Source organism: Nicotiana tabacum, chromosome 7 (assembly GCF_000715075.1).
Source record: "Nicotiana tabacum cultivar K326 chromosome 7, ASM71507v2, whole genome shotgun sequence".
Classification (NCBI taxonomy): Eukaryota; Viridiplantae; Streptophyta; class Magnoliopsida; order Solanales; family Solanaceae; genus Nicotiana; species Nicotiana tabacum.
In genome coordinates this window covers 123,113,188-123,123,237 of record NC_134086.1, presented here as the reverse complement: position 1 = coordinate 123,123,237, position 10,050 = coordinate 123,113,188, and the positions used below count along the sequence as shown (strand labels likewise).

At 33.5% G+C, this 10,050-nt stretch overlaps 1 protein-coding gene across 1 annotated transcript; it reads right to left on the bottom strand.

The window, feature by feature from the left end:
* Nucleotides 1-2,540: 2,540 nt before the first annotated feature.
* LOC107802101 (pectin acetylesterase 12-like) lies at nt 2,541-7,892 on the bottom strand. The gene is made up of 12 exons (XM_016625542.2): nt 7,304-7,892; nt 6,216-6,298; nt 5,621-5,750; nt 5,456-5,529; nt 4,454-4,540; nt 4,254-4,378; nt 4,085-4,145; nt 3,675-3,728; nt 3,509-3,586; nt 3,272-3,377; nt 3,045-3,190; nt 2,541-2,936 (listed from the first exon to the last, which is right to left on the bottom strand). Exons 1-12 carry the CDS (start codon nt 7,503-7,505, stop codon nt 2,829-2,831), a joined length of 1,254 nt encoding a protein of 417 aa, XP_016481028.1. The 5' UTR covers nt 7,506-7,892; the 3' UTR covers nt 2,541-2,828.
* Between the last annotated feature and the right edge of the window lie 2,158 nt (nt 7,893-10,050).

The window sequence follows — 10,050 nt, the reverse complement described above, 5'->3', positions numbered from 1 at the left end:
ATAATAAAAATAAACATAATTTAAAAGTACTAAGTCGTGCTAAAATAAGTAGATTAATAAGGGAGTATTAATTACATGACTAAACGCTAAAGAAAAAATAAAAATAGGTTATGCATTTTTATCTGAATTATTGCAAAATGAAAAATAGATATTCAATACATTCTCGTTCGTAGTATTGAATTGAATGTCTTTTGTTAGCATTAGTATTGATTTGACTTTGGTTTGGCTTTTGTTAGCCTTATTTAATTTACTAATATTAATGGCTATAACAGTTATTGGAACATTAAAAAGTTCTAAGTCCAACCTTGAAATAATACCTTAAAAGATAAAATTACAAAAAAAATTTAAGAAATCTTTATAAATTACATCACAATAAGTATATTTATATATTAAATATATCTAAAATTTATATATATATGTGATGTCGGGTTGGTTTGGTTTCGATTTAATTTTCTTTAGTTAAAATCAAACCAAACCAATTATGGTCGGATTTTTTTTTCCAATACCAAACCATAGTCGGGTTTTTTTTCTCGGTTTGACTCGAATTAGCGGGTTGGTGCGATTTGTCGGTTTCCTTTATATACCCTAGAAAAAACAATTATTTTAATTATTTGATGAAGCAAATGCAAACATTTTTTTCCCCACATGTTATAATAATCCCATAGAGATCCTAATGGAAGTCTTCTGAGTCGGAGAAGACTTTGCTAAAAATGATTCGACTTCATTGGGGGCCACAATATTAAAAAATTAAGTTTAATAGAAATTTGCTTGTCTCAGTATTCAATTCCAACATTACATAAGGGAAAAAAATGCTCTTCATATAAGAAGCAACAAAATAGATATAGACAAAGAAAGAAACTACTATATAGCCAGATGCGAATTTAGGATTTCTAGGACATGAGAAAAAAAAATATTTAGTAGGAATTGATTCCTCTTTTTGGGAAAATAATTCAACATTGAACCGAGTGCACCATTTAATTTTTTTGAGCATAGGACCAGCAAATAATATTAAATTTATTCAAGGAAATACGAAATGAAAATCAAAGGCATCGCTCTTACTTTGGTTCTGCTTTTTCGTCTACGTTTCAGCTCAGCAATAACTAATTGAAATACTATGGTCCCTTACCGGCCAGCATTAAAATTTAACTTTTTCGTTGAGTATTTTATACGCATTGACGCATAAATAATGCACAAATTAAAATGCTTTATAGGGTCAAATTAAAGGGGGATAAGGAATTATAGTCCGACGAGTTTTAGCCAGTCTCTGACGGTCTGAATATTCACGTACGCTGAATTGCCAATATAAACTACCAATGCCTTCTACGTCATCAACAATTCTTTTCCTAAATGTTTTCTTGGTATTAAAATTTGGAATAAGGTATAGTCACAACTGGGGCAAGTACACATATAGCCGATTTTGGGACCACTATTTAAGCAATAAGCGCAGTGTAAACAAATTTGCTAGTTTAGCCACTTTGAAACCAAGTTTGCAAAGCGATCGATGTTGCAAAAATAGGCTTCTGAAATTTGGTTGCCAAGGGCCAGTCTAAAGTTTGCCCTGGGAGTGCCCCGTGTATGTAGTAAAAATAGCACGGGCTAGCCAGTTTTCGGATTAGTCATTTAAAAATAGCCAACGTTTGCAAAGTCATTGGAAATAGCCACTATTTTGTTGTAACACGGAAAGTTCCAGCATAATATACTGGAGATCTACGCACCTGTGTATGAACTTCCAGCATATTATGGTGGAACTCCAACACGGGGAAAGTTCCTATATAATATACTGGAGATTGAAGCATACTGGAACTCCAGTAATTCCAGTATATTATATTGGAGTATTTTGCCGGATTTTGAACAGTGTTTTTGTTCAGATTTAACTTTATATGAAAAGTGACTAAATTTCGATTACTTTTGAAACTGCGGCTATTTTTAAATGACCACTTGTAAATTTGGCTATTTTTGAATTTATCCCTATGTAGTACTATCGAGCCCACAAAACACATCAAGGAGGAAGATTCGCAAAAGAAGGGAGGGAAAGATTGCAGCTTGGAGAACGAAAAAACGACTGGATCAATGACGAACGTAAAATATTAAACTATTACATGAAATCGACTTCAACTCACGATGACTACAACATGTTGGAAATTGAAGAAATGCTAAAGAAGTCGACAGCTACATTTTTATGCCTTCTTTCTGTATTTCTCTTGTAGTATAATGTATGTCTCAAACTAAGTTGCAAATACACAAAAATGATTAGAGTTCAACTACAAATTTTTAAATTTTTACTTGTGATTTTCATCTGGAAATTTTTTATTATGTAATAAACTCTGAGGATCTTCTCACATTAGTCTATTCAATTTTTTGCTTATTTAATTATATATTTATTTAGAATAACCAACTCAACCCTTGAGATTCAGAAAACGAGGGCACATTACATGGTATGAACTAATAACTACCAGAAAAAAAAAAAGGAATAACCACATGAATAGAAAATTGGTACTTCTAGTGAGATATGAATCGACAACATTGTTGGTCCAAGTAAATGAAGATATTAAACTAGTACTTCATTGGATTGATTTGTTTTACAATTCAATAAATTTTGGGTGGATACAGAAAATGATAAATAAAAATCTCCTGCTCTAACTGGCCCAAAAAGGACATAAGTGGAGCATTACTATACTAAATGCATTCGCGAATAAATGCTAGACATTATTTTCTACAACCAACTTTGTTACACTTGTGTAAATCTTAAGTTAATTGGAAGGGGTATTTCACTATCAAGATGATAACATATTTCTGCTGTTAGCAGAAAAAGAATTTGATTTTAAGGCTCATCTAAAGATCAGGTTGTGACATGTTCTATCGCATGGATATGCACAGTCTATTGCCTTCATACCTGATCGATCAAAGTACCAATCTCCAACTGCAAGTGCAATCGGCTGCATATTGTTCCAATATTCATGTTAGTACAAATGTACATACAAAATATACAGCATAACAGAAAAAAACTAAAAAGAAAGATGGATAAATGAAGCTCCTAGGCGTACCTTGTTATTAATCATGGGAGAATTATCGGAAAACCATGTATCTTGCCTCTCAGATTGGCAGTGGGCAAAGCATGAGTTTATAAACAAACCATTTTGTCTTGAAGCAGCGAATCGTTTAATTGTATTAAGCATATGAATCCTAAAACCTGTTCAATGTGTATTTAGCAACATGTGAGTTCCTGGTCTCAAACTATTGAAAAATGTTTAACTGCTAGAGCAGGGCTAACCTTGTAAAAAATGAATCTGAGAAGGAGAACATCTTTCATTATTGAGTGTACAATCGTGCCATATGCCATGAGGATCAGCTCCCCGAGGAGCCAAACTTTCCTGAAGCTGTAATACGTGCAATAGAGAGGATTTCCATCATTTTAAAGAGAGCAGACAACAATGGTAGTGTATCGAAATTAAACTTAAAATAATCTCCAAATAGAAGAAGAGCAACAAACATGAAGTTAAGAATCTACCTGCCAGGAATCATAGGCAGCATTCAGCAGGAAAAGTGGGGTCTTGATGTTGTTGATTAAATTCTCTGGAAAGAAGCACTGCAAATGGGAAAATACACAACTTTTATTATGAAAACAAGAAGCTCTTCAGATACTGGAAAAGAAAAATTAATTGAAAGGGACTTACTGAGGTTGCATCAAGGTGGTTGGTGCACGTTCTTGGTAGCGTCTTATGAAGACCCTGTTACAAAGCAGGAAAATTTCAGCTGAGCAACCCTTGAAGCAAAGGTATACAGCAATTCAGAAGAGACTTTCTATAACAGATTTTTTTATTTGATGAATCATTTAGGTGGTAAACATTTTTAGAGTGGGACAATGACAAGCTATCTTGCTGAAATTGCTTCGTGAGTCCCCAATTTCTCCAAGGTTGCATAGACAGGATTAGCGATAATGCATCTCCATTAATTTCATAAAAAAATTGATAACAATTTATCTACTGGGAAAACAAATGCTTCGGACACTAACACCATTCAACAAAGCCTGCTAAAAGTTAACTTGAAGAAATTGACCAATATAGAATATGAGTTTGCTCATTACCTGTAACTTAACCACACCTCCAAAGAAATTTCTCAGGGAGCGCCCTCCAGATACATCAACTCTGTAAAAATGACCATTATATCATTTCGCTAAATTAACAAAAGAGTCGAAGCGCAGAAATTTTTTTAGTTCAAGAAGTATTTGAAGGGTACAAAGAATAGGAAATTACGCGTCCATAAATAATCCAGCATCACTCAGGCACTTCACTTTAGTACTATGTGGGAGCAAATTGCGGAAGTCATCACAATGCATTATTGAAGCTAGACCACCAGCAGAACATCCAGAGAGAAGAGCCTAAAAAACAAATTCTGATATCACAATATGAACGACTAAAGCAAATGAGATGAGAGGCCAACATTGTGATTGTACCTGCTTGGCATATCGCATTCCTTTTGACATAAACTCGTTCATTGCAGCCTCATAAATGCGCTTGCCTCTAAATTGCAATTGTGCAGCCTGGGGAAGATGTCAAAAAATTAAACACAACTATTGCAGACGACCAAATAACCAACAATCTCTTCCTCGAAACTATATAATGCACTATATGCAGTCATATCTCCTAATAACTTCATAGGAAAATGCCTCTCACTCTATCTCAGTTTTAAATTCGTAATATATGGAGGCAACAAACTGCTGATGATTAACCTACTGAGGTCATTTATATTGAAATCATGTTATTTAGTTAAAACAAAAATATATTAATTGTGAGATTCCAGCAAAGGAGACACCTCGCTGCAGAGGACCAGGATCGAGCGGATGTTTATTTCATTAGCCTCTAGTCAAATTCTTCTTAAGCATTGCACTAGTCAGATAACAGCAAGAGCTACAAAGCGGCTGTAATCAAATTTGAACAGGAATTTCTAGCTTAAGCTTATTTTCATCCTTCAAACAGGACCTATAAATGGTCCCAAAAATTTTCACTATTATGATGTAAAGCCTATCTACAAGCAGAACCGTAGAAGCGTGTACTATCTTGACAAAAGGTTTCTACTCTTTAACTATCTCAGCAGAAACATGTAGTATGGGAAAAGCATCATAGAAATGCCAAAAAGTTGAAGGACACTCATCTGTGTTATAATCATACTAACATTGAGCTAAAAGAAAAAGAAAGAAAAAAAGCCAAAAGACCACTATCTTCTTTTCTCCAAAAAGAAGAGTATTACTTTTGTAAGTGTTAGGCGAAGGAATAAGAATACCAGAAGCAAAAAGATAAAGTGAAAAAGGCAATGTCCAAAAGAGCACAACAGTCTGGAGTCATCATGGTGGTTGCAAATTGAAAAAGTAACATATTTCAGCACTTACTATTTTCTTTTCCATTCAATTACTTTTTCAGACAAACAGTAGAAGGAAGGGGAGTAAGATCTTACAAACCTTATTTTGGCTATCTCCTGTAAAGGAGGCGCCATCACAGTAGCGAACTTTTACTCTATTCCAGTTATAAAAATCTGCTCATTAAAAAAACACATCAGTAAGAAATCTCCGCAACATGCTCAATCTCATAGAAAAGACAGTGGGCATATCAGTAACTAAACGGACCTGGATTTTCTTCGGCCTTGTTACTCAAAATCCCAGTAAACGGAATCTGTTTTTCCATGTAATTCGATGATCCCCGTCTTGTCTTTTTGCGATAAACGCAACTTCTAATATTGTTACACCATCCTCCACCCTGCCACAAGAAGTCACTGAGCTTAGAATCTGTAGCAATAATAGAAAAAGCAAAGCTGGAATATATTTTTTTCAAAAGTGTCACACCTACAGTTCCATTCCCCACACACTAGAAAAGTATACCAGAGAGGAAAGAAGTCAAATTTTGTAACCATGTTAAAAGGCTGGCAATAAGTACCTAACATCAACATCAGAAACAACTTGTCTCCAACATCTATTTAAACAACAGAAGCACTAAGTTACTGACAAGCACAAAGGAACATAAACAAAATTGGGGAAAAAATAGTAACAAACATCAGAAGAAACTGAAACTCAATACCAGTAAAACTGGTTAATTAATAAAGACAGCAGAAAAGACAACATAGACATGCAATTCAAAAAGTTGACTACTGAGACAATTAAAATAGCATTAAAAGATGAGTGTTAAAACTGTGTAATGTAATCAATGAAGCAGTTATTAGCACACCTCCAATTGAACGAGCCAACTGTTTGCCCCAGAACCATAACCTCGATGGATGTGGTAACCTGGCAGTGTTCCATCCAAACACACTGTAGAAAAGGTAAAAAGATGAAAGTCAAAAAACAGCACAATCACTTTTCCAGAAAAATCTTACGCAAGAACTTATTAAGGCCCACTAATAATTAAAGCTGAGCTAAGCTAATTAGCCACAAAAAGAAAGTTCAGCAAATCTCTTCATCAACCACTTGGCCTTTTCATATTCACACAGATAATAGAGAGTAAGACTAAACTTGCCAAGTTGTTGACAAGGGTCAATTTAACTAATTTTGTAAGTTAAATCAGACTAGATTAGTATATTATTTTATTCACATATTCAGAAGCTACACAATATTATTTTATTCACATATTCGGAAGCTACACAATAGTAATACTAGTACATATATCAGAATGGTGAAAAAAAATATGTTAGGATGCTGACCTGTTCACCTAATTTCAATCGTAAGAAGCAAAAAGCGGGCTCGTTTGGTACGAGGGATGAGTGATAATTAATCCCGAGACCATGTTTGGTTGGGATAAAATCGCGGTATCACTAATCTCGATAATAGTTATCTTGGGATTATAGTATTATTTTTAGCCATATGAGAAAGTAGAATAATAATTCTGAAATAACTAATCCAAAAATAATTAATCTTGAGATAAGTCGTGTCTAACTAGGCCCTAAGTGATACAGGGATTAGAAAAAAAAGGAACCTCCAGTAATAAATTTAAAAAAAAAAAAAAAAACAGCTGGCGGAGATGTCAAATCACCCCTTATAGAAAACTGCAGAAGCTGAGATAGTAATCGATAAATTAGAATATGAAGAATCACTGAAAGAAAATCTAAGGCAAGATCTCTACTGGATTATTGCAAAATAATCAAATGAAAACTAAGATGCAATCGTTTTAGTCAAAAGGAAAGAAACTGAAGTAGAAAAACAATTAAAACAAACCCAAATCAAATAGGAGTAAACAACTTTTCCAGAACAAATGAAAATAATATTGAACTGGCATTATTAGAAATTCATGTGTAGAAGAATGTGATATGGTAAGCTAACCAGCTCCTCTAGCACCAGCACCATGAATGAGTGTAAGACCAACCATAAGAGGAGTTGGACCACCAGCTGCAGCAGCTTCATATACACTCTCCAAGAATACCCCTTCGGTTTTATTGAAAAAGAATTCTTCAAATTCATAAGAATCTACTAATTTGCTAAGCACAAAAATAACACCCAAAAACCACATGAAAACCTTCGCCATGGCTCTCACTTTCAAGCTCTCTCTGCTGTCACCAAACAAATCTTGGGGACGAGAGAGAGCAAGAAAGAATTAAAGAATGGGACTGACTAAAAGTGATGGAGTATTGAAAATGTATATGTTTTGTTTTTATAATTGGAGGTAATCGTTTAGCTTTATGTGATTTAACGCGGAAAACAGGCAACAAATGTAAACATTTGTCTCTCGGACAGAGATTTTCTGAATCTTGGTTTAAAAACACTGATGTTTTGGAGGATTTGGGGGGGGGGGGGGGAGGGGTTGCGTAAGAGGGAGGAGGGTTAAATTCAAAAATTAAATATCTACGTAAATGCTATAGGGAATGAAGTGAAGAGGGAAGAATTGAAACTTCCAAGTGTATTCTTGCCCGCAATTTAAAGAATTCCCTTTTTTTATACATAGAGAATGTACTATATTCAAACTTTATAATTATTGCATGCATTAAATATTTTAATACTCCATTAAAGTGGTAATTAATTTTATAAAATGCAAAGGTTAATTTTGATACCAAAAGTACTAAAGACGCACACGCATAGAATCTTAACAAAAGTATGGCAAATACTAGAATGACAGCAATTTGATGGTGAAAAGGGTACTACTATATGAGTTTGAATATGGTATGACGCTTTGCATGTTGAGATGGGGAAAACCGTGGGGTAAAAAATTGTCCTAATTTGATGTTTAATTAGTGTGAATGTAACATTTCTCCAACAAAATCATGTATTAAGCAGTGGTAGAACGAAAATTTCTAACAAGGGATTAAACAATGTAAAAATATCAAAATTCAGTATTTTTGAATCACCTTTGACACTATACTAGTAGCTTTCTTATAATCTCAAGGGCATCCACAAATACACACAGTAAAAAATTTATCAATTAAGAATTGCAGTAAGGAATCAATTAAAATAAATTATGTACTAATGAAATGTAATTTTATATGATAACGCTTATGATCCTTATTTAATTAGTGCGTACTTATAAGAGTTAGTATTACTTATTAGTAGCACAGCAAAAGTTGTTAGGAGGAAAATTCCACAAACCAAAATAAATGAGAGTATGGATTTTGGTTAAAATTAAATACGTGGAAATAAAAGATAAATTAACTAACGAGAATAAAAACACTTACACTTCCTGAAAGGGTGAGAATGTTAGATATGCCGCTATCAAATCTTAGTGCGTGAATAACTAATTAATTAACAATTTATAATATCTATGTGGATAGTATTAAATAAATTTGGCAATGCTAGGCACATATTCATCAGGTAATTTTTAATGTTCACTTGCAACTTAGAAAGGTTTATTCAAATCATTCCTTACAAATAATGGCGGCCAGTTTATACCAGTAATTAGTTCAAATTATCTCGTAGAATATAATCAAATTACAAGATCTGTAATCTTAAAAGTGAATTGAAAACTGTAATCAACTACTAAAAAGAAGTACCCATATTAACCATTCATATTATATTTCAATCCTACTGTGAAAATAAAAATTAATCACCTAAAGTTTATAATCCAAACACGCCCTAAGCAGTAAACAGAAACTAAAAAGCGCGTGATATCCACTCTGTTAGTTGAAGACAGCTATTGGGGGCAGTCTCGATGCATTTCTGAGGAAAGCTATGGTACGTTGGATCCTTCTGATAGACGGTCTGATCGAATCATGGCCGTTGAATTAATTGATATTTTAAAGCACTGGTCCCATATGAGGGGGTTTGTCTGTTCTAATTATAAGTCGAATGTGCGGTGATCGTGTTCTAAAAGGAGAGCGGTGATCGCGCCAAATCCATAGGTTTTCAATTTTCTCTTTTTTGTTTTAATAAGTTGTTTTCCTTTTTCTTTTTCCTTTTATGGTGGGAATTGAAAAATGAGAATATTTTCCTCAGGGTTAAGACTTAAGTGCATGGTATGCGTCAGAGGTCAAAGCAGGTATTAGTCAATATAATGATCATTGTCACGGGTAAAAAAATGTAAGTAATATACTACTTCCAATGAACTATACCACACAACAAGAAATATAAATTTATACAGTCTCAAAATTCTATGGCAAACTGCATTTAATGTGGATTCTTAATCTCGAATGATATAATTTCAGACTGAACCAACCAACCCTATGAATATGATTATGTTAACTCGTATTTCTTCTTTCCTCTAAAACTGCATTTAGGTAACAAATTGAAGTTAAATATGCAAAACTCAAATAGATAATTAAAAAGTTAGAAGAACGTATCGTAGTAACTGAAGTTACATTTTTCTCTAATTTTTCTATCTTTTTTTGTCCTTTTTGGTAAATGAAAATCTCAAAAGACACAGAATCGGTTACTTAAATTTGTCAATTGCTTTAAGAACAAAGAGAGATCCAAAAAAAAAAAAAAAAGATAAAGTGGTAAAAATAGATTTACGAAAAGACAATGCAAAAGTGGACAATATGGTCATAAGAGAGATGCTTATTAAGTAGAGGTGATATAATCAAGGTTGGATTTATAGTTGAACTATGAAACCCGACCTATCACTCCAAAACAAATCTCACATA

Bases quoted from the DNA above. Each gene is read 5' to 3' on its own strand.
- LOC107802101 (XM_016625542.2), bottom strand. From the start codon at position 7,505: ATGGCGAAGGTTTTCATGTGGTTTTTGGGTGTTATTTTTGTGCTTAGC. The intron at 3,729-4,084 runs GTAATGAGCAAA...GCTTTGTAACAG, and splicing joins GAGGTGTGGTTAAGTTACAG to GGTCTTCATAAGACGCTACC. The intron at 3,587-3,674 runs GTAAGTCCCTTT...TCCCATTTGCAG, and splicing joins ACCACCTTGATGCAACCTCA to TGCTTCTTTCCAGAGAATTT.